Genomic DNA, 24,840 nt, shown 5'->3' on the forward strand with positions numbered 1-24,840 from the left:
CACTAATGGCACGCCCATATTGCATCTCGATCGATATGATTGCCTTTACTGGGCATCACCATGCCTTAGCCCCTCACAACTCATGTTGCGGTGCCAATGGGGGGTGACACAATGACACCCTCACCCAGCATGTATCTTATGGCTGTCATAGCATAAGCCAAGGTGGTGGTGAGAGACCCCTGTCCACCGCAACTTCTAGCATTGCTACATTCGAGTCCCCATAGTCCAACCCACCATTGATATAATATGGCGAATTCGACCAAATGGCCTAAGTAGGGCCGCTAGTACAGCATGAACCCGATATCCCATTGTCATCCCACAAAGATCCAAGATGATCTTCTGAGACTCATTATAGAAAATCCTATCACTAGGTAGCACTTGACGCCATCTTATCAATACGTTTCCAGCGACTAGTTGTGTCCATCCGCACAACGACGCATATACCACCATGGACACCCCCCCCCCCATAAGAAGAGATCTCGTGAGTCTAGTCTCTAAAGTTCTGCCTCTCCCAAGTGTGGGAATTTGCTCCATAGCCCGATTCTAACATCTTCATAATCCCTGGAGCCTCTCACCACTTCGCCGATTAGACAGTCTTGGAGTGAATGTTTGTGTGCATCTACCGTTCCCTCCATCTTAGTCCCTTCCGATGGGTTCTTTATGTTTTGCCCATGCGCTATGACTCTTGGAATCTCCTTGAAGTATTGCAGCCAGCCATCGGGAAGGAGGACTGTCAATGCCCAGGTCCTTTGCAGTTCTTACATGCCGATGGATCTCTGCAATCTGGATCACAGTGACATCTGGCAAGGCAGTGAAATCAGAGTAATTCCCACCCTTTTGCCTTCTCAAGTCGCTTGGTCTGTCCTTAGTGATATCCCCCTTGACTAGGAAAGCCCAAAATGAAACCTCTCATATCGTCAATTATTGGAGCTCCTTCCAACAGAGCCTCAACCCAATGCCTGCCTCGCAAACTCTCGATTAGTGGGTCTTGCATACTAGTTCACCTCCTCGACTTCTCTTTTTCTGCTCTGACTGACTGTGACATGGAAGGCCCTTCGTCTATCTGTCCGTTGCGAGGGAATGTGCCAGGGAAGGAGTTCTCTGAGAGCTCGATGATCTTGATTTCGCCATGGGGCAAGGAGGGCAGTCGGTTCTGCAGTGTTTTCATGTTATCTCTCTGCTGTTTCTTTCTTCCCTCCGATCCCCAGAATTGAGTCCCCCCAATTTGGTGAACTCTATGGAGGGATGATAGAACTCTTCCCCCTATTCAAATTATGTCTCCAATGGTCACCAGTTAAGGCCCTAAACATTGATGATGCCTTTTACAAGTCACAGGCAAAGGATCTCCAAGGGATCGCGTTGAGTGGGGGGTTTGGTTCTATGCAATTCAGGATCCCACGGCGGAGGGTCCGCGAGGGGGGGGGGAGGCTCGGGCTCCCATGTTATGTTGGCCTCACAATGATCAAGATTAGTTGATTATATAAATACATCAATGTGAATAAATTTCATGAATAACTTTGGTAGCGCATGTAATAAATGTTACCTCATTTCGTGCCTCTATGCCTTCAGGGTTATCAGCCCGAAAAAAGTCTGGTGACTACAAAGAAATAAAATATTAGGCTTTTGCGGTGGTGCCATGTAAACAAGAAACAGACGGTCAAAACCCAACATATTAAAGGACAATAAGGAACCAGAACGGTATAAAAAAATATTGAAAATCTGTAAAACTCAATTTTTTACAAAGTGCTTAATGTGGAGAATGATACGTTCCTCTCGGGACGTATCATTTTCAATGTAATTTTGACGATGAAAGAGAATTCGCGAATGAAGGGGAGAATGGGAATGGTCAAAGGGTAAGGATTGACCAAGGACGAGCCACCTGAAGATGCGTCTAAGAGGAGACGATCACGAGAAAACAGGAATTACAGAGGGAAAGATGAGGTTCAGACGTAGAGGGGAGAAGGGACAAGTGCTTCCAAAAACAAGATACTTTTCTGGCTACCCTCCCAAAGGATGAATGTCGTATTTGGAGAGAAACATGCATAGGGGGAATGACACGACTGCCTCTAAGAGGGGTCAGGGATCTTATCAGAGAGGCACCTGGCTTTATCCATATCATACTTTACAACTAAATAAATTCACTATGCAGGAACGTTCTATGGAAGAACTTTCTATGTAGGAGCAAGAAAAAAATATAAAAAACCACTCTTTCCATGGCAGAAATACACCTCTCTAATATTTCAACTTCCATAATCCCATCCCATGAGGTCAAACATTGTTTTATACAACTTTTCCTTTCAACCCAACATCCTTGAGAGAGTTTTACAAATTTACGGGGTAACAACATGCAGCAAAAGAAATAACTGGGCATGCCTCATTCAGTGGTATCTTATTTAATGTAGAAATCCACTCACAGCAAGGTGAGATGAAACACTCAAAAGCGGTCACCTCAGGAAATCAAATTTGTGTGAAAAATCTTGAGCAAATAAATGAGAAGGATACAACCAGTACCTGGTTTACACCATGCTTCAGACGACGATACTGTTTCACAAAGCCCAAAAGAAGCCAGGAAAAAGATAGCATCAGATGATAAAACAAGAAAAATTCCCACTCATGAAAATAATCACCTGGCTCCAAGAAATGAACGAAACTCACCTTCCCGACATTGAAATGCTTAGTTTCATGACCTAGCCATCGGAGATATCTTGTAAGCTTTGCTGCAGTGAAAGTCTTTCCTCGAGCAGGTAAACCTACCTTCAGTGATAAAAGAAATAGGCATAAGCCTTCAACGAGATGACCATCTACCATGACTTCTTACAGTATTTCTTCCTCATCAGTAATATATTTCCCCCATCCTCCTATTTCTATTAGAACTATGCGTCTAGCTCGTTCCTTTCTCTAAACTCCTACACAGAGGTATAATTTTGAAGAACATTTCACACCATCTGCTAAGAAAAATGTTGTTTGCAATGGACATGGTACATTTACACCAGTTTTCACAATAGCAATATAACAATCTAGAGCTATATCTGATCATGGTTCACAAGTAGCATTGGCCCACTAATGTAAACCCCTATATATGTCTTGACAGAAAACATCCTTATGATGTGGAGAATTTCAGTTCATACTGGTTTCAGAGGGAGTGAAGGATGGGAAGGCGACCATTCTGGTCCCTCATGTATTTTACGTCCATTTATATTCTTAGATTCTGATATGAATCCAAGGAAAATCTTAGAAGAGAATAATAGTTTGGGTCTTTCCAAACAACGATAAGCCACAACTATGGATAAGTGTCGAAACAATATCCATAGATCGTATCAAGAACAATCAAGATAGATGGAGAGAAGAGGGACAGTGATAGTGGAAGAGAGGAAGTAGAAGACATGGTGGTGGTCTTGCAGGAGCTCTCCCCTCTGGTTGCAGGCCCGATCCCGCTTCCAGCCTCTTAGCTGCTGTTGCATCTGATTTCTTGAGATTAACGCCAAAAGTGCCTTCTCGTTTCCCACTTCTTGTTATTTATATTCTCCTCGCACGTGTGATATTTTAGTACGCACGCAAACTCCTTAAGAATGACTTTTCCTCTTCTTCCGTTGATATTTCTTGGAGAAGAAACGCCTTGTATCAGATTCCAGTTGATCACCGACTTCAAGTGATCTTCCTTTTTTTCTTCAAAAAAAATCATAAATATACAAAGGGGTTAACGATGATTTGAAAGGGGAAGCAGAAGATAGCAAGCTCAGAGGAGAGTCTGAGGATTCTATGAAGAGGGAGTGGTTCCTCAAACCACAACCTTAACTGCCTTCATGTAAGTCACTTTAATGAGTACGCGCTTGTTCATCAAATCCATCTACATCTCAATTATTCAATCTATCATCTTAATCCATCCTAGTAGCCGTATATTTATTTTAGCAAGATGCTGGAATATCTCTCTGGGAACAAAATAGATGCTTGAATCTCCCACTAAGCAATTATACCACAGATTCCCTAACCGTTCCCATTCGTTCGATGATAGAGAGTAGTTTAGATTACTGTCATTACCATCTAAACCCAAGTTTCAGTGCCTACATCGCATCACGTACCCACAGCATCTCACTTTATCCATCTACCACAGAATTCATGGTAGATCTTCCCTCTTGCGCCAGAGAATGATCAGGCCAAATCATTGTCTTGATAAGACCCAAGCATATATTCACAAATCAAAAAATAGACAGCATATTCTTCAAAAACATCCATAAAAGATACCTAGAGAGGGGGAGAGAAAAAATGAAGTACTGAAGCATGTGCTCTTAGCAGCACGAATTCAAGATAAATTCTCCAGTTATAGTGAAAAAATAATCTTAATTTCTGTTCACTGGTAAGATAGATTCTTTCTTTTTGAGTAAGGAGGATTAAAGAAGCTATAAGATGGAATTAAACACATTCTAGTTTGTTTCAACCTCCACTCAAGAAAAGCAAGAAAATTGTTGGGAAATAGGTGGTGTGGCCTATTATGTCCACTAGACCTTAGCCCACTAAGGGTTCCTGTAAATCTTGAGAGAGATGAGGAAATGATGAGATGAAGAGGAGGATGGACAGAGAGGAACACCAGAAAATAGGGCGCAAAAAGGTTGGAGTTTCCATTACTAATCCTTTGCCCTTTTATACAAATATGCACTGAGGAGAGAGAGAGAGAGAAAAGCAGTTCCTCCAATGGTCATATTTTTGAAAAATATGACCGTTGGGACCTGTCACATCCAGCTGCTTTTTTTTGCAGCTGGATGTCCAACGGCTAGTTTTTCTAGCCGTCGGAGTCTGGGCCTGACGTAAATCAGGCCCAGTATATATTAGGTCCTTAATGGACCTAATATATGGCCCTAATGGGCCCCTCACTATTGGGCCCTTAATGGGCCCTTAATGGGCCCTTAGTGGGCTCTTTAATGGGCCCTTAACGGGCCCTTATTTGGATTGATTTTAGTTAGGTTTTTTATTCATTTCCCTAGGGTTATTCTATTACATGTACACGGCCTTTGGCCAATAAGTCAGTCCAATCTGCCCTAAATGGGCCTTGATGATCTAACAGTTCCCTCTCTTAATCCCACATTTATAAATCTCCAATACTCTCTCTCAGCCCTATATATGGGCATGTATCCCTTCTTTTTCTAAGTAACAAAGTTCTATCAATTTTATCTTCTTCAACATGGTATCAGAGCCTAGGCCGATGACCTAGGGCTCCTCTTCCGCATCGGCACCAGGGCGGCGGAGGTTCTCCCTCTGCCGCCCTGCATCATCTCTCGGAGGCGCATCTCTCCGGCGACTCCTTCTGGCGATTTCTCTCTCATGCGCGCGATTCTCTCTCCTGCGCGCTATCCCCTGCATCTCCGGCGGCGCATCAACTTTCCGGTGAAATCATCTCATGCGTGCGATCTCTCTCCTGCACGCGATGTCTCTCTCCTGCGCGCGATCTCCACATCTTGGCGACGCTGCATCTTCTCTGGCCGCCAACCTGCATCATCTCCGGAGGCATTTCCATCCAGATCGGTGGCGATCCTTTCCGAAGACGCCCTCATCAGCATCGGCGGCTCTAATTGGCGGCGCCGACCTATCAGGCGGTGTCTCCTCTCGGCGACTGCAACTCCGACCAGCGCTGACCTATTGGCTACGGCCTCTTCTTTCGGGTCTGCGATCTCTCCTCCCCAGCGAAGATCTCTCCCCGTCCTGCATCTCCCCAATGATCCATCTCCCTGGCGATCTCTACGTCGGCATCATTTCATCATCGCCGGCCTCATCCAATCATCTCCATCAGCAGCGATTGAACGGCAGCGCCATCGTCCTCTCCAAATCCGGCGGCGGCGTCTCCCTCTTCAGATCTGGCGGCGACCTCTTATCCACGAGTCACCATCTTCACTCGCTAGCCAACCTCTCCGTGAGCCCGCTGCCATCTCCACTCATCACCGATCATCTCCTCGTTGGCAACCATCTCTCTGAAGATTCGCCAAATCCCCGCGAGCTTGCGAGCGAATATCATTCCACTCTCCATCGGAGTATCTTCATCGGGCGTCAGCTCCTCCTCAGTGGCGATGTCTTCTCCAGCGACATCTCTACCACATCGGCAACGCTTTCCTCCATCATCAAATACGTCATCCTCATCGTTGGCATTTTCTCTCTCCGGCGACCTCTCCAACCTCCGTGCATCTGGCCATCTCCGCCCGTCACCGACTCGCCGGTCATCTCCGCACATTGGCTATCTTCTCCGTCCGTCGCAGTCCATCTCTGCCCATATCGGCCATCTCCGCCCATCGCCGGTCATCTGCATCTCATCCTCCAGCAGCCCTCCGGATGCCCTCTGGCCGTCCGTCCTGCAGGCCCCCCTTGCCGGCCGCCTTGCCGGTCGCACCGGCTGCCCTGCCGGCGGCCTTTCCCGAATCATCTCTGGCGATCTCCTGCATGCGATCTGCATCCCTCGGGCGATCTCTGTCCCACGGTGCTCCCAGGCTTCTTCCGCCGCCTCTGGCGCCTACGGCTACCTCGGGTGCCTCCGGCCGCCTCGGTTGCCCTCGGGCTTTCTCCAGCTGCCTCGGTCCCCTCAGGCTTCTTCCGCTGCCTCTGGCGCCTACGGCTGCCTTGGGTGCCTCCGGCCGCCTTGGTTGCCCTCGGTCTTCCTCCGGCTGCCTCGGTCCCCTCAGGCTTCTTCCGCTGCCTCTGGCGCCTACGGCTGCCTTGGGTGCCTCCGGCCGCCTTGGTTGCCCTCGGTCTTCCTCCGGCTGCCTCGGTCCCCTCAGGCTTCTTCCGCTGCCTCTGGCGCCTACGGCTGCCTTGGGTGCCTCCGGCCGCCTTGGTTGCCCTCGGTCTTCCTCCGGCTGCCTCGGTCCCCTCAGGCTTCTTCAGCCGCCTCGGCCGCCTCCGGTCGCCTCGGCTGCCTTGGGCTCCCTCCACCGCCCTCCGCCGCCTTCGGCCGACTCCGGCACCTACCGCTGCACCGGCCGCCTCCGGTCGTCACCGGCCTTCTCCGGCCTTCGGTCCTTCTCCAGCCGTCGGGCCTTCTCCGGCCTTCTCCGGCCGTCTCCGGCAGTCACCGGCTGTCTCCGGCCGTCGGGTCATCTCCGGCCATCACTGGCCATCTCCAGCCGTCTTCTGCCACCCTAGCTTGGACGGCCCTCGTCGGCCATCCTCAGCTCTACCTCAGCAGTCTCAGCTGCCTCGGTCAACTCCGGCCACCACCGACTGCCTCGGCTGCCTCAGCAACCTCCGGCGGCCTCGTCCCCTCAGTTTCCACCGGATGCCTCGGTTGCCTCAGCTGCCTCGGTCACCTACGGCCAACACTGACTGCCTCGGCTGCCTCAGCAGCCTCCGGCGGCCTCGTCGCCTCGGTTTCCACCAGATGCCTCGGTTGCCTCAGCTGCCTCGGTTTCCCCCAGGCTCCCTCCTCTGCCCTCCGCTGCCTTCGGCCGCCTTCGACGCCTACGGCTGCCTCAGTCGCCTCAGCAACCTCGGATGCCTCCGGCTGCCTCCTGGTGCCCCCACCGCCGCGGCCATCTTCTCTTTTTCAACCGTCTTCAGCCTCCAGCCATCCTCTGCCATCTTTCAGGCCATCCTGCTCCACGCTCTACACGGCCTCCTACTACATCACAATCTGGGCGTGGATGACGAGCATCCACGCTCCAGCTTGCGGGGGAGTGTTGGGAAATAGGTGGTGTGGCCTATTAGGTCCACTAGACCTTAGCCCACTAAGGGTTCCCTCTCTTAATCCCACATTTATAAATCTCCAATACTCTCTCTCTCAGCCCTATATATGGGCATGTATCCCTTCTTTTTCTAAGTAACTAAGTTCTATCAATTTTATCTTCTTCAAAAAAAATATAGTACTAAAGTTACATAAAGCATCATCATATTAAGATGTCCCAAAGAGGAAGCATCATCAAAGGACATCAGGGAGAACAAAATGATAATGAGCTAACCTTGTGATAGAGTCCTATTTTTTGAATATAACAGAAGTAGAAAGGGGGCATCAAAACCAGACATATAATAAGGAGGCTGGGTTCAGCACAGGTCAGAACGAGGGTCAAGCAGAGGATGGACCTAATTCACCAGAATAAAGAGGTACAGACAGTCGTCACATGTGGGGCAACATGTGACAATTTAGCAATAAAGAGCCAATTATTGGCCAGTTATGAATGAAGGGCCAAAACAGATTCACTAGGGAGGAAAAAGGTTTGAGAAGAGGAAATACGGTGCAGGATCTGGAAAAATGTGTACTTTTCTGGTGATTCAAGAATCGGGGAGCGTTGACAGTTTTCTTGGAGTGAGGCTGGATTTGGCTGGAGCTTGAGAAGGACAAGGGTATTTGGTATTCTGAATCTCTGGCAGAGAAAGAGGTCAGTCAAGAAGTATCTGAACTGATAAGGGAAAAAACAGAAGCAAAAAACCACTCGATGAATCATGTCTGTTTCCTTTCGTTGCTATTCATACAAAATTGTGACACAAATGTGTCACGTTGCAGTCTAAAAATCATAAGATTTACCGTAATCGTGAAAGCATAATAATGCTTCGAAATAAACTTATCATAGAGAAACAATGTTGAAAAGCTCTTTACCAGAACAATGGCCAACCGCCGAACCTCCTTAGGTCCAAGCATTTTATCAGCAACAGCCGCAGCAGCCACAGCTCCAGAAGCTGCTGGCATATCCTGATATTAAGAAATTCGATAAATAAACATCATATAATCCCTAGAATGGATAGTTTGCGCTGCCTAGAAATGTGTACTCCACATCTTGAACTTTGGCAGATAGTGGTAAAATAAAAACAAGGATAAGGGGAGAAGAATGATAAAGTTTAGAGGACTCAGATTCATGGAGACATATAAGTAAAATGATATAAGAACAAATAACAGGTCAATTCTCTGTTGGAACACAACGAGACGGATACAAAAAATGGTAAAAAAATTACTACACGGACCAAAAAGGTACAACAGATTTGACACTCCTCAGAATTCCACAAATATGATAAATATTAAAACACTAAACCAGACAGAAGGCAAAAAATATGCATAAAATTTTAAGAAGAAGAGGTTCTCCAAGGAAACTAAAACAAATTGTGAAACCTCTCCAAACCACAGAGTCTTAAGATGGCATACATTAATATTAATGGCAAGGTTCCAATGAGGAAAAGTTTAAGGTGGATGCCAAGCCACCCAGAGACAAGAAAGGGACATTTCAGTCTTCCAGTTAATTATTTTAAAGAACTGGTAAGATATGTTTGAATGTCAAAGGGGCACCTGTAAGTCCTTGTCTGCCCTCAAGGGAGAAGGAGGGAAACAACTAAAAGACTTCTGACATGATTGGTCCCAGATCTATGAGTACTGGTCCAATAAGAAGAGAATCGTATTAAAGGCCCCTCAGCCTCACTCAGGGGATCGAAGAGACTGAGAGTAAGTTGCAGTTTACCATTGCTCTCTCTCCTGTTCTCTCAGGCCTCCCTCTGACAACCCACCACCAAACATCGGGGCGTCCCTGAGAAGTGTCGCGCCCTATTTCTCCAGAGCCGGACCTGCTGGAGTGCTGCTGTCCTCCCCTGTTGTGGTCTCTTTCCTACCCTCTTGTCTCTCTTCCAACTCTCATTTACTTCTTTATTTGAAGTGTGAACCAAGTTATAAGTGATTTTCCACTTGGCTGACATTGGGAGGTTGATCCAACCAGCAGTAGTCGTGTTAGATTCCCCTAGCGACTGGCATCTACATATCTTGTAATTCGATGAAATATTGCTAATTATATTTTTTTGAAATAATTTGGTCATAACAAACATAAATGAAAGAATATGTTAACCTTTGTTTCTGAGTCCAACTTGAGAAGACTTGAGCTAGATGATTTTACAAGCCTTGGAGAGCCCACTCCTCTGTCAACAAAGAGACCCTTTTGGCCTTCTTGCTTTTGCAATGGTAAAAACGTGACTCCAGACATAGATTCATCCATAGAAGTTGTATAGGAAAATTTAGGAATATCAGATACCATTATACCAGTGTCCTGCAGCAAAAAAACTGATAAGAAGATGATACAAAGAACAGGTAATCTAAAACAGAGAAACAAGGCTCCTGCTGGATAAGAAAACATTGTGAGAACCAGAAAAGAAAAAGAGATCATATGATAGTGTTGTAGAGACATGTCAAGATATCTTGCCCAGAACTGAGACAAGAGAACACCATTAAATCCTCTATTAGACTGTCATGTGAGAACTACTTTGAGCGTGCACATAATTCTGAGCACTCACTACTCGCACAAAGAGTATGCTAAATTAAGTCTACTGAAAAAAAGTAGACTTCTTGAAGAAACTAGCACATTTATTTTGGTGACATTTTTTTTGTTCAGAGATAGTTCAAGAGTTGTCATAGGCTCATGTACCCTCATCCCCCTGAACTCCGGCAAAAGCCGCAAAAATAAAGTCATGATGATGATGACGAATGTAATGAACAGTTTATCTGGTGGGATAGCAAAATTAGAAAAAAAGAACCTGAACAGCAGATCGCCCAGTCAGCGACGCACCAAAGTCCTGCATTGATACACTTTGACGGAAGCTTTGACCATCAGAGATGGAGGAAATTGCATTGCAACTTAACGATCGTGGATTCTCTGCCAGGTTAGCTGTATAAACTGAATCAGAAGAGGCATGTGAAACCGGAGATGGAACAACATAATGCTCTAAATCCAGTTCCAGGGCAGATGAAGGTCCGTTCTGTTAAAAAGTTAAATATGAAAAAATTAGTATTCCGATCCCAGGAGAGAGACGTCATCATCATCCAGAAATCACGATTGGCATCACTACCAGGTTGTAGCAATCGATGATGATTATGATGTCTCATCATCATTCTGCCTCAGATGAATGAAGACCGCGATGAAGATTTTTCATCGCCATCTTGCCATCTTGTCGTCTTGTCATCTTGAAGAAAGATGATAAGCTTGTGGTGGAGGGAAAAACAGCAGGTCTTCATTTTGTATGCCATACATACCATATTTTTTGGCAGACACGATTGCAGTTAGTGTTTGCTGTCATCGATTATAATGGTTAAGTCCACAAGCAGGATGAACATGACAAAAGTGTTATCTTCATCTTATTGATGAATGATAACAATGAAGATGATAATGGCAATGATATGAACAGTCATGTAATAAAAGTTCAAAACAAATACAGACAAGTGATGAAGAGAATCCTTTGGTGAGTAACAACTAGTCAACATTGGCAGACAAATAAAAGAATTATTTGGAGGACAAAAGAAATCAATGCAATGAGGAGCCAACGAGGCAGTTCTTGTTATGAAAACCAAGGACCAGAAATCAAACCAAAGAAAATCTGGAAAACATGAGATAGATACTAGAGATTTTTTTTTTTTGAAAACAAGAGATAGATACCAGAGATAAATCCATGTGAGGTCAAGAATGTAGAGGAATGAAATGTGGGGAAAGTGTGAGGATCGTAGATCAGTGCGGTGTGACGGAATCACACATTGGGACTTTACTGCGCCACACAGAAGGTTTGTGTGAAGTTCTGTGCAGCTTGTGCAGAAACATTTTGGTGCATGCAGGGGTACAAAGTAGTGGAGCACATTAGACCCAGCTCGGTGCACTAATGACAGTGGTGTCCAAGTGTCCAGCCCAGCCCACTCACTAATGAGTCGTGGACACATGTCAATCAAACTTCCAAAGCAAAAGATATGATGAAAAAAAAAATTGAGACCTTGAGGCTAGAGGCTCTCAATCTAGAGGTGGGACTGGCCAAGGAAAAAAGAAAATCTAGAAGATATTAGACTGATACTAGAGAGCGACAGAGTGGGGGGACTAAAGGGGGAGGGAGAGGGCAGCAAGCCCCATTATCAGAAAGTGGCTGAGTAGCAAGCAGCAGGATGTCAAGGTTTGGTGGCCAGTGACAGTGAGCAGCTGGTAATAGGCGACAGGGGTGGCAACTAAATGTGCTGGACATTGGGATATGGCAGCAGGCCAGAGCAAAGGGGCAGGAAGCTAACAAGCGGGAGACAACCTCAATTTAAAAAAATCCTCCACATACTCTATACACACAGCACAGGCTCACAGTCACAGGTCATGGTGCCACATGCGGTGTGGGGGGCTGACCCCTGGTCAGAGTGAGGGTCAAGAGCTGAAATGCAGTGCACATCACAAACCATGAGGGTGATGTAATCCTCAACAATTTCAAATACAGCAAAAAAGGAAATACAACACTTGATCAATAGACACTTGAAAAAAGGGAGATACATTGGGTCTTTTGAGATCCTCCCTGGGAATTGAGATTGCCTATCCTGGAGGACTCTTCATTTCACACCGGGATTATATGTTAGATCTCCTGGAAAGACAAAAATGTTGGAATGTAACCCATTGGCTATTCCTACTGAACAAAATTTGAAGCATTGGAAATTGTGAAGATGATATCCCAGTCACAAAGATCTGCATCAGAGATTGTTTGGCGAAATTATATACTTAAGTCCAGACGAGTCAGATGAGTCAATTTACATTTAGGATCTTCAGTCAGTTTTAGCATTACAGAAAGGAGGTACATATGAATGCTGCTCACAGAATTTCGACCAAGAACTGTTGGACAGGGTATAATCTTCAAAAGGGAAGGTAGACATCCGATGGTGACTATGAGCGTCCATTTTACGCATGGAGGGTGACAATGGAACATGCATTTTACAGTGTAGGTAGGGATCAGGTTGAGTCTGATCACTTGGAGCAGTAGTAAGAACCAGGATGTTGTGCCCAGAGAAAATGCTAAAGCTGAGTTCAGCTCATATCATTTCTAATCATTGTATTCTAATCATGCTATTATGAGATTTGGTCTTATTGGATCCTTCTAATTGGGTCCTCGAGACCTAATCATTGTAACCCAATAAATATATTGGGCTTTACATGGAATGAAAGGAGAATAAATTTTGGTGTTTTCCTTCTAGCAGTTGGGATTTAGACAGGTAGACCAAGTGGGCATCTCAAGGACAACATGGTATCAGACTGCTGCTTGTAGTGAGGCTCACCTACTGTCTCCAGCCAGCTCAGCGACTCCAGGATGCTTGCTCGTCCTGCGAAGTCCAGACTCTGACAGTGTAGGATCATTGAAATAGAGACATTGCGTGTGGAGCATCTACGGTCTACAATGGGTGTCACAGAAGAAAGAAACAGATCAGCAAAGACTCAGAGCAGTCGTAGAAGCCATGAGTTCCACCAGGAGTATGACACAACGATCCCGGTCATTTTCCCAAGTTCTCCAGACTCATTGAGGTATGATCGCCTCAATGCTTTACTCTGGGGCCAATATATCAAACCTATTCTGGAAGGAGAGGGTCTTTTAGATAATCTATATATTTTGTTGCTGATCCAACAGAAGAAGGCTTCAAGGTTTGGAAGAGGGATGATGCTCTGGTTCAAGCTTAGCTCTTGAGTTGCATGGCCGGAGTGAAGTACAAAAACTTCCTGCTGCTGAAGACTGTTAGGAGATCTGAGATCATTGTCACAAAGACAGTTCGAAAGGGCAAGACTGGTGCATCTACAGTTTGGCAACTAAAGCGACCATCTTAATATGAGGGGAGAAGACTGGCTAAATATGCCAACCAACTGCCAGTCATTTGGAGAGAAATCGACCATTATAGTCCAGATAAAAATCCAAACTCGGAGAGGAGGATTTATGTCATGAAACACAGGTTCTACAAGTTTCTTGGGTTTGAGTATGAGATATGAGGTGGTGAGAAGCCAAATTTTGAATAAGGAGAAGGTACTTGACATAGAGGAAGCTATCAAAATTTTGCACAAAGAAGAGGACAGATTGGAAGTAGTGTCTGAACCATCTATTTGTGAGAATGGCACAGACCTGATGACCAAAACTGGGCAACAGAAACTGCAGAAGCAACCACCATACCAGGGAGGTCAAAAGACTCAGAAATGGCAAGCAAGAGAGGGCTATTCAGCAAATATCCCAAGAAAGAGGAACCACAGTACTGACCAGCGCTGGAAATTGCATGGGACACTGTCTCGTCCAACTTAAGCTAACACAACAACTTCCCAAGATGGGGTAGACGATGAATTCGAAGTTGAGTGCTCTGACGAGCAGAAACTGTCTCCGAAGAATTCAGGGGATGAGATAGGAAATCTGAGGGAGGAAGTTGAAAGGCTAAAGAATATACTTGGATCTACACCAATGGTTAAGTCATGTGAACACCTTGTATCTTCTGTCTTGTTATCATTGTCTCATTTAAGGATGGCTAGGTAGTTGACAATAGCGCAACTGAACATATGACTTCCCGCCGCTCAATCTTCTCTCATTAATAATTATGTGATTACCATGCAAAAAGTGATTACTGCAGGGAGAGGAATACTCCCCATTGCTGGAATTGGCTCAGTCGTTATCAAACCACTAGGATTTCAACAGAATGTTCTACATGGGCCAACGCCTAAGGCACAGCTTATATCTCCTCGACAACAGGTAAAAAGATATTAAATTCTCGTTAAAAAACTGGGTTATGATGGGTGTTTTATATTTGACTAGATCATGAACCAAATGATTAGATCAGTTAAGCTGAAGAATGGGCTTATCCAAATTTTAGATTATCCTGAGGGTGCTATTTTTTTTTTTTTTTGAGGAAAATAGAGAGAGTCCCCCAGAATAGGGACCCCCCGTTGCCATTGATATAATGACATAGAAAATCAAGTCATGCATTACAAGGGGGACGAAATCAGGGGGCCACAGCCACCTCTCTTCCAAAAATTTGCCAATCCCCTAGCGTCGTGCAGAATAGCATCGACGGAGGGAGGCCTCCCCTTGAAGATGACTTCATTTCGGTGTAGCCATATCGCCCAAAGGTGGGCGAAGATCCGTTGCCACTCCGGCTCCCGGCGGAACAGCCCACCACTGATGGAGTTCCAAAAGTCCTCTTCAGTAGCGGGGTCAACGCTACCCACCCCGGCCGCCTGCCACACAGCCTGGGCCGTCGGGCATCGGAAGAACAGGTGGCCACAGTCTTCCACCGCCCCGGAGCATAGGACACATTCGGCAGTATTCCCCGGGTACCAGCGTTGACGGAACTGTCGCGCCACCAGTCTACGCCGCAAGAGAAGCCAGCCGAAGATTTTCACCTTCAGTGGGATTCGCCGCCTCCACAGTATTCGACTTCGGGGCATGAGGGAGCGGTCTGCTGGACTCCCCTGTCCCCTCAGAATGCGGTATGCAGTTTTGGCCAAAAAACTGGCTCCTCGCCACTCCCAGGTGTCCCGCGCCCCTTCTTGCGGCTGCAAAGAGGCAATCAATCGCTGTAACTGGAGGAAGTCTTCCATTCGTTGCTCGGAAAGATGGGCAGGTAATGTTGGGCACCACGCATTGTCCCACATCCCCCGAACCGGGGCACTGGGGGCGGGCGAGAGACCATATAATCTGGGGAATAGGTCTCGCAGGGGCCCAAGACCGGTCCAATCGTCCAACCAGAACCGAAGGCTGGTTCCATCCCCTAGCTTCGGCCGAAAAAGAGGCTGAGCCTTGGCGAAGACCCCCTTCAGCCCCCTGATGAAAGCGGAGTCCCCTCGGAGGGGTGTAGCCCATTGCTCCCAGTCCATTCCCCTTCCGTAGCTGTCGTGCAGGACCGCCGTGACCTGATCTGATGGAGGCTGCATCAGTCGACGTACCCATTTGATCAGCAGAGCCATGTTGGTGTGCTGAATGTGCCTGACACCGAGGCCTCCCTGTGACGTGGGGAGACATACAGTGTCCCAGCTGACGAGGGCCACGCCCCTCGATTCCCCTTGACTGGGCCCGCTCCAAAAAAATCGCCGCATGCAGCTTTCAAGCCTTCTACGAATGCTCACCGGCATCCTGAAGACTGACATGAAGTGTAGAGGAATCGCGGCTAGCACAGCCTTCACCAAGACCAGTCGCCCTCCTCGAGACATGAGACGACCTCGCCAGCCTCCCAGCCGCTGTTCAACCCTCTCCACCACCGGTTGCCATTCCCGTGCTCCAACTCGGCCATCAGTGAGAGGCAGGCCCAAATACCGAATGGGCAGGGAGCCAATCGGTGTATATAGAAGTTGGGAGCACTGACACAAATCTTCTGGAGATAGCCCGATACCGACGAGTGTAGACTTGGCCCTATTCAGTTTGAGTCCAGAGAAATCGGAGAAGATGTCCAGCAAGATCGAGAGGTTCTCAGCCTCCTCCACCGATCCCTCGATGAAAAAAGTAGTGTCGTCTGCATACTGAAGGAGTGGGATCCCGCTAGGCCAGCCAGGGGTGTGAAATCCTCTGAGCAGCCCCCTTGCACACAACCGTTCCGAGCACCGCGTCAAGGTATCCGCCGCCAATATAAATAAAAGCGGGGCCAGTGGACATCCTTGCCGGATACCCCTTTGGGGGTGGATCCAGCCCCCTTGAGGTCGGCCATTGACTAGGACTGCAAAAGTGCTGGTCGCTACGCAGAGCTTCATCCATCGCACCCAAACCTCCGGGAAACCACGCTTGCGCAATACATTCCAGAGATATCGCCAGTCAAGCGTATCATATGCCTTGGCAAAGTCCACCTTCCACATAAATCCGGAGGTACCTGTTCCCCTCCAGGCCGCAAGAATTTCCTCTGCCACAACCACACTCTCCACCATGTGTCTACCCGGGACAAAAGCAAATTGAAGAGGGCTCACTAAGTAGCCGATTACCTCGCGGAGTCTGTTGGCAAGTACCTTGGCGATGATCAGGTATATCGAATTGGAGAGAGCGATGGGCCTGAACTCTCCCACTTGTTCAGCTCCCGGACATTTTGGGATAAGCACGATATAAGATTTGTTCAGCCGGTCCATCTCGCAGGTACCATTACGGAATTCCTCCAAAGTCGCCATGACCTCCGGACCCACCATATCCCAGCACTCCTTGTAGAAGAAAATTGGCATGCCGTCCGGTCCCGGAGCCCCTTCAGCATTCAACCCACGAATGGCCAGCTGAGCCTCTTCAGTTGAGAAAGGCTCGATTAGCTTAGTTCGTTGCTCTTCCGAGATCCTGGGTGCGTCGGCCCCAGACCACTTCCATTTGTTACGCGGTCCCCGACGATAGAAAGCCCGAAAGTGGTTAGCTAGGGCACGTCCAACCTCCGTCTGGCCGTTGACCACTGTCCCCTCCGCCCGTAAATGGTTGATCTTGTTCATTCTTCGTCTCTCACTTGCTGCTTGATGGAAGAAGCGGGTATTTGCATCCCCTGCCGCCAGCCAAAGCTGCCGTGATCGCTGTCGCCAGTCCATTTCAGTCTTTAAATCCTCCTCAGCCACTACGTCCCGATGGGCTTGACGCGTCGCCAACTCCTCCGCTGATAAAGGCCGGCTATCCTCCTCTGTGTCCCATCGTTGTATCTCCGCAAGAGCAGCGTCCCTGGTTTGGTTCCGGTCCTCGCGAATCTTCCGGCGGAAGTCGATGAGGTGTCGGCGGAGCCCTGTCAGCTTAGTAGCCAGCCGTGCCGACGCTGATCCGATAGCAGGAATGGTACCCCACCACTCGGCAACTCGCCTCTTGAAGCCCTCCTCTCGTAACCAGGAACAATCTAGCTTGAAATAGGGGGGCTTTGCAGTTCCTGTTTGTGCCTACCAGGAAATAGGAGTATGATCAGAAATAGGGCGGGGTCGGGACGTGACCTCTGCGAGCGGAAACATCTCCAGCAGCGCGATGGAGCATAGGAATCGATCGAGCCGAGAGCGCGCCAGAGGGCCTGCTGCGCTTCGCCAGGTGAATCTTCGGTCCGAGGGCCCCATTTCTTGAAATCCACAGTTGGCCAGTAGGTTCCTGAACTCCGCCGAACCTGGGTCCATCCCCCCCAAACCATTCGGCCTGTCCTCAGCCGCCACAGTCACATTGAAATCACCACCAATGAGAATCGGGAGCTCCTGGAATTTGTGGGCAAAGGCATAAATATCTTCCCACAGTTCCCCTCTTTGCGAAGCCGGTGGTCCGTAGGCCGAGGCCACCACCCATGTCCGCCCGTCCTCACGGTTGGACAAACGGGCCGCAACCACATGCCGCCCTTTCCACTCCTCCAGCTTATCAAAGTCCTCCGCCCTCCAAGCCACTGCAATACCCCCTGATCGGCCAATTGCATCACCGGTTACGTGTGCTCCATCACCCCCCCGGCCGAGGGCGCCCCACACTTGGGGTAGATCCTGCTCTAACATAGTCTCTTGGATGCACACCACCTTTGCCCCCCATTCATTGATATATCTTCCCACTACTCCTCGCCTTCGCTCGTCACGGAGGCCTCGCACGTTCCATGAGAGGCAATTCATGGGGAGGCTACCGTGGCGCCCTCTACTGTCGAAGCCATCATAGCTCCTGCTGCCTCCGCAATCATTCTCGTCTTGGGATGTTCAACACGTTCTGGCGCTGTCCCCTGGGAGCTGGGCTCAGCCGCGATAGGGGCAGCTGGGGAGGTGGCCCCTTCGTCTGCCATGACACCTTCCCTTGTTGCTTGAGTCCATGCTTCTCTCCCCTCCGATGAGTCATTCTTGGCTGCTTGCTCAGGAGTTGCATCGCGCGTTGTCGGAGGATTGCGCCCCAAATTTTGAATGAGCGAAGAAACGCTCTCGGAGCCAATCGTGGAAAGCGCCGCAGACTTTTGCCTCCACTCTGTTCGGCCTGCCTGAGGCCCTGAGGTTCCCCTGGTGGACCGTCCGTCCCCTTCAATGCCTGTGGGGGGGTTCCCGACCATCACAAAGTTGGCCAATCGAGGAAGAGGAGGAGGCGGTGGGACCACCAAGAGCTGGACAACCGGGGCCCCTGGGGCCGCCTCGCATAAAACTGATCGAGGGAGCATGCCGATGTTGTGGGGTTCCACTTCAAGCACTGTGATTAGAGGGTCTCCGCTCTCCAGCCCGGTGGATATAATCCGGCGAAGGCGAGCAAATTTTCGCACCATATGGGCTGCGTGTTCCACTGAGCGATATCCGAACGGAATGCCATGAGCCTCCACCAAGATCGTACTGTTCTTTATCTTGCATCCCCCGTTTGTCTTTTTGACTCCCCGCCATTTGACTGTTCCTTGCGCCGGCATCTGCTGGTGCCATCCACAGATGTTTTCTCTTGCTGCCCGAGGCAATCTTCTAAGTAGGAATTGTTTCTCGTCCACCATTTGGAGTTCCGCCTGAAAAAGCGGGGCATAGTGTTCTGCCAAACCTGCTTGAACCTCCCCGATGAGAGAGGTGACTCTGAACTCCGCGAAACTTCTCGAGTCAGCACGGCCTCCCAGCTTTAGGTTCATTGGGCACTCGGATCGGCGGTGACCTGTGCGTCGGCATCGGCGGCAGATTATTGGATCTCTGCAGTCTTTTGCGACATGTCCGCGTCCCAGGCAACGGAAGCAACAGTTCTCATTGATTCGTTCAAGCCATCGCTTCTGTTGTGTGGAATGCTCTTCTCGCTGGGCAAATCGGGCTGTCAAAGGGTGCGCACCAGAGCCAGCCCCACGCGGAGCTTCTCGGAGTATGTCTGCAAAAGTACTCCGTTTGCCAGCGTCGGCCTCCGACCCCGCACGGCCTGGACTTCGCCGTTTGCCCGCCCGGTCATTCGGTCCGTGGCGCGGGGGGGCCTGCCAGGCCCTACGGCCATAGCTTTGGCTTCTTCGTCGCCTGGGGCTAGGACTCGGGCGTCTTCCACTTCCCATCCCTCTGGAGCCGATGCTAAGTCGGCACACTCTGGCAAGATGCCCCGGCTCGCCACACTCATAACACTTCATAGCCGACCCCACATGTCGTTCCCGAGTATGGCTACCTCCCCCATGAGACATCTCAACCCTCCATCCATTTTTGCCATCAAGCTCACGGATAGCATCAAGAGCATCCCTTCTGTCAGCAAATTCAACAAAAGCATAACCTGGAGGTTTACGGGCCACCCATACACTTCTCAAAGCGCCGTAGGCCCGAAACTTGTCTTCAAGCTCCCTTTTAGTAAAACTGGCGTCCAGGTTTCCAACGTATATCCGTGCCATGTATTTTGCACAATCGCGCCAAAGGAAACCCTCAGCAGATCCGGCAGCGTCGCCCCCAGTCCTTTCTTTCTTCTTCCTCGGGCGCTAGGGTTTCCGGTTCTCGCTCGAGCTCCCTTCCATGGCAGAAATCTTCATCACCCTGGATGTGGAAGCTGGGTCGGGAGCCGACGGAGAGGCTGGAGGAGGCGAGAGTTTTTGCAGCAGACGGCGGAGGGGGGGCCGTCGGCGTCGGCGACGAGGCAAGTGCCGACGACGAGTGGGCCACCGTCGGGGCCGACGGCGGAGATCGTGCCCGACGGCGGAGATTGTCAAGCTCTCTTTCGGGAAACTCTCTTCGCCGCTGCAAGCTGTCCTCTCCGGCATAGGAACCACTTCGTCATGAGAAACCGGCGGCAAGATCGAGTCTTCCACCGTCAAAGTTTTCCGCCAGAGCCGCGAAAGCGTAGCCAGAGCCTCTATTGATCCTGAGGGTGCTATGTCAGTGGGAAGTGCAGAAACAGAGCAGGACGGAAAGGAAGAAAATCATTCAATCAGTAAAATTACGATAGAGCATTTTGAGACGCTAGTTTTCCAAGCATAAATGAAGACATATATCAATTCAGGAGTCATGAAGATGAATAAATAAAATTCATTTTTTAAGAAGAAGAATAGTAACAAATAAAATTGATTGTTACAAGGAGAAACCTCAAAGCCCGCAGCCGGGCCAGAATTAATGGTGACATCCGGCATTCCTCGAACAGTAGATGGCTGGAAATTTTCCTTATACGCCCTCCAGCTAGCAGCAAGATCAAACGGAGAGACTATATCAGATTTCATTATGACCTTGCACTCAAGCATATCCTCTGCACCAGGTGATGAACAGATTTTAAAATTCGCCAGCCTTGCATCACCACACAGATTTCCCCCTTTGAGCACACGACTTGGACCTTCTTCCACCACAAACAGCCCGCTGCTGTACTTGGGCTTCAACAAGAACTTAAACTCCAGCGTTTCTAATGAGAAAATTCCAAAGGGCTCAGAGCAGAATTTTGAAAAAAAAACTTCGCACCCTTCTCATAATTTACACCAATCTCACCGTGATTGGGAGGAACGACGAAGCTGAGCTCCCACATCGATGCCGATTCCCGCTCCATGGAGAGCTGAAGCGGGTAATCAAGCATTTAGAAGACAAACACCGAGAATTAGAGAAGATATTCATTCACTGCAATCAGGAGAGCTGAGCAGGGAAAAACAGCATTACAGAAGAGAAAAACACCGAGAATTAGAGAACTTCATTTACTACAATAAGGAGAGATGAATAAGGGAAAAATTCACAGCAATCAGGTGAGCTGAGCCAGGCAAACAAGCCTCACAGAAACGAAAAACGCCATGAATTAGACGAGGTATTCATTCTAACCTCTTCAATCATTATAAACGCAAAAAAACACCCAGAATCAGGATAGCTGAAGAAGGAGAAAAAAACACCAAGAATCAAAAAAAGGTATTCATTCACGGCAATCAGCTTACAGCCTTGGAAGGATCCCAGGAACCAACGATGGGGACGGCTCCATAGACATGAGGTATGAGCTCCCCCTTTGGCGTGAAATTCTCCATCTTAAGGGAAACGTAGAGCTGCCCACCTCCCCCCGCTTCACATTCCCTCCCTCCACCCGACCCATCAGAGCCCGAGCTCTTGGAAACGCCCGCCCCCATCGCAACGAACAGCCGAGACACCCACAAAGCTCCCAGAAAAACGGAAAAAAAATATCAATTTATATAGCCACAACGGATGGATGAGAGATGGGTATGATCGAAAAGGGGAGATAGCGAGTGGGGAATTCGACTCCACCACTGCATCGTTCCCTTTCACCGCTGTAAGAGGAGCTCACCACAAGATCAGAAGATCGATGATTACGTTGGAGATCGATCGAAAGGCGGAATTTTTCGATCGTCGGATGGCGGGAAGAACTTCCTCCGCCGTGGAATTGCCGCCGCGCGAGAGAAGAACTTTGACAGTTACCAGGACGGACCCACCTTATGAATGAGATGATAAGGAGAGAGAGCTTGACTGACGCATCGGTGGGGCCCACCTTATTGGGCCGGCCCCGTTCCCGTCCCCGTTCCCGTAATCTTATACCGAATATCCCGTGCCCTGGACGTCACCCCGGGGGTTTTATATATGTTAATGTTGAGTGTTTATAATAGTTTATAGGCGTGGATTGAGCATAAAATTAAAATTAAAATTCAAATATATGTGTGGGCCTCACTCATCTTTGTGTAATATAAGGAATGGGGTACAAGTGTTTGTAAGCATGGATTGAGAGTAAATATTAAAATATATGTGTGGATCCCATTCATTTTTGCGCAAGATAAGAAATGGGGTATAATGTTTGCAAGAGTTTGTAGGCATGGATTGAGAATAAATATTAAAATATATACATGGACCCCATTCATTTTTGCGCGGGATAAGAAACGGGGTACAATGTTTGCAAGAGTTTGTAGGCATGGATTGAGTGTAAATATTAAAATACACGTATGGCCCCCATTCATTTTTGACCAAGATAAGAAAGGCGTACAGCAGACATTCCTTTTAAGAACTAGTTTGAATTAAGGTTTTGGTGACTTGTCCAAGAGGCAGGTAGAGGTATTGCATAGAATTTTGGGAACTTTTTTTTTTTTTAACCCTATCCATTAACCCAATCAACCGATGGGTTCAGTTACACTAACCCACCCAAGAGAGTAGGTTGTGGGGTAGGGTTGGACTGAGAGTTGGGTAAACTTTGTGTGTGGCCTGCCCAGTTGACTCGCCAGCTAAACAAGCTAAGTTGACCCATGAGGGCAGGCAATGGTCTTTAGAAGGAAAGGGAAGGGGGCAAGGTTCAAACCTCACAGGACTCTATTCCACTTATAGACTTGTTAACCCAGCTAATCCATCAAGTTACCCTAGCTTGCCCACCAATAGGGCGCCTACTGAGTTCAAGTTGGACTATGGGTTGGAAGGAGAAAATGATTATAATCTAAATCACACAAAAAGGAAACTTGATTGAAGGACATGGATTTGATTGAACAAGATGTTGACCTATGTGATCGAGACTTTGGTTGTCAAATGTGTAAACTTGATATTAGACTTATTGCCCTAGGTGAAAGGATCATTTGGTAATAGATTCCCTCTCTCCTCTCACGGGGAAACGTCAAGCAACCCTCTTGTTCTTCTAGTTATGTCATAAGAATTGAATTTTGCATTCCTTGAACGGTTTTTTTATAGAACGTAAAATTTGTGGTCGCAATGATGCCCTTGAGAAGGCATATCACTTGAGGTGATATTATTTACTTGTAATTAATAACTTGAGTTGTTATCATGAGTTGCAAGCAATTATCTCATGGAAATATGTGTGGTCGGAAAGCCAATCACACATTCCACATCTCGTTTCATATACATTAAAAGAACATATTCATTATAATACATGTGTGATGTTTATAATGAAGTCCACGAATACATGATTTGACTCAGTGAATTATGATGAGATCGTAACACGAAGATCACTAGTCATTATGCATTTGCTCTAAATATTCATATTCGAAGGATACACGAGAAGGACATCGAAGTATCTTGATAGAATAGCACTGTCTAGCCTCGCTCAAATGATGAGTATGGATGTTCCCGTAGCCATTAGTGTGGAGACGTTAAGGATAGATAATCTGTTCTCTTTAGTGGAAAGAGTTCACTGAAATGATCTGTACGAATCCCTTAATGATATTATATCGATCTACCAATCAGGTTGATTTATGTCATGGTTGTTTAGTGGCCCTTAGACCTGAGACACCAAAGACATCTTGTGAACGGAGAGTTGTACTTTGATTATGGCGTACGTGTCCCTAATCACGTGATTCTAAATAGTCTTAGTTTACGTACATCAAGAAGTTCACGAAGACGATTGAGTCGTCGAGATGGAATCGTCCACCCTCATTATAAGAGGTGACAGCTCGAGGAAGACAATGCGATGAAGTCCTAGGGCAAGGCAGTGAAATATCGGGAGAAGAATTCTCTGATGATTTCTGAAAGCAGCAGTACTAACTCGGATGACAGATTAGGGTTTGACAATTTGACCATACCCTAAGTCATCCTAGGAGCGTCAAGTGGATGAGGGACTATACACGGTAACCGATTACTATCTTTTTCAAATCCGCACCCCGCGTGTTGAGAATATTTATATATTTATTTGCAGTAAATCGATTATATGTGTGTTATCAATCCTACAATGAATTACAGCATTTTTTTTAATTTTGTGCTTTTCAGACATTATGAAAATATTTTCTGGCATCACATTCTGAAATAAAATAATTTTTAGAGCTAGAATATATTTTTCTTAAATTATATTGATATTCAATTCATGAATAAATTGTATATGGTTCATATTTATTCATACCTTTTGGCTTATATTTAAATTTATGTGAATTAGTTATTTTTTTTTGGGCTTACTTATCTGCTGCATCATGTATCGCCATTGGATTTATTAAATGGCGACCAAGAGTAACTAATCAGTACGAAAAAGTCCATTACGGCATCACAAATTTGTGATGCCACAATTACCAATCATTACTGATAGAATCTTATTTTTTTAGTGTCAGAGGTGATGTGGCTCGATAAAAAGGGGTGATCTTATTTGAAATTAACATGGTCGCATGGAGCAAAGAAAGCTAATTTAAATAATAATTGATTTAATGATTTGAAAGTCAACTATTATTGCTCCTCCCAATATGTCAATGATGTGTTCATATGTGAATGGCATAAATCAAAAGGCACATGGACATGGTGAGCATCGATGTGTCACTATGTTACTTACCAGCCATTTAAAGTCTTGTTTTTTGTTAGTTTGTGGATAGGGATACAT

General features: G+C 47.4%; 2 protein-coding genes across 3 annotated transcripts in view; both read right to left on the reverse strand.

Moving 5' to 3' along the window:
- The window catches only part of F2KP (fructose-2,6-bisphosphatase), a 42,043-nt gene extending 20,074 nt beyond the window's left edge, over positions 1–21,969 (reverse strand). The window contains exons 1-10 of one of the 2 annotated variants that reach the window (XM_078590788.1): positions 21,838–21,968; positions 21,476–21,690; positions 21,045–21,108; positions 20,654–20,961; positions 10,480–10,701; positions 9,798–9,995; positions 8,570–8,662; positions 2,656–2,754; positions 2,512–2,541; positions 1,544–1,597 (exon numbers count right to left, since the gene is read on the reverse strand). In XM_078590788.1, coding sequence (XP_078446914.1) covers positions 1,544–1,597; positions 2,512–2,541; positions 2,656–2,754; positions 8,570–8,662; positions 9,798–9,995; positions 10,480–10,701; positions 20,654–20,961; positions 21,045–21,108; positions 21,476–21,661 — 1,254 coding nt within the window. In that variant the 5' untranslated portion in view covers positions 21,662–21,690; positions 21,838–21,968. Of the gene's footprint in view, positions 1–1,543; positions 1,598–2,511; positions 2,542–2,655; positions 2,755–8,569; positions 8,663–9,797; positions 9,996–10,479; positions 10,702–20,653; positions 20,962–21,044; positions 21,109–21,475; positions 21,691–21,837 lie in introns of both variants that reach the window. The other variant, XM_078590789.1, reaches the window with a different exon arrangement.
- On the reverse strand, positions 18,260–20,431 carry LOC144715789 (uncharacterized). The gene has a single exon (XM_078590790.1). The coding sequence runs from the start codon at positions 19,967–19,969 to the stop codon at positions 18,269–18,271; it is 1,701 nt and encodes a 566-aa protein (XP_078446916.1). The 5' UTR covers positions 19,970–20,431; the 3' UTR covers positions 18,260–18,268.
- Positions 21,970–24,840: the final 2,871 nt, after the last annotated feature.

Source organism: Wolffia australiana, chromosome 19, assembly GCF_029677425.1.
Source record: "Wolffia australiana isolate 7733 chromosome 19, ASM2967742v1".
Lineage (NCBI taxonomy): Eukaryota > Viridiplantae > Streptophyta > Magnoliopsida > Alismatales > Araceae > Wolffia > Wolffia australiana.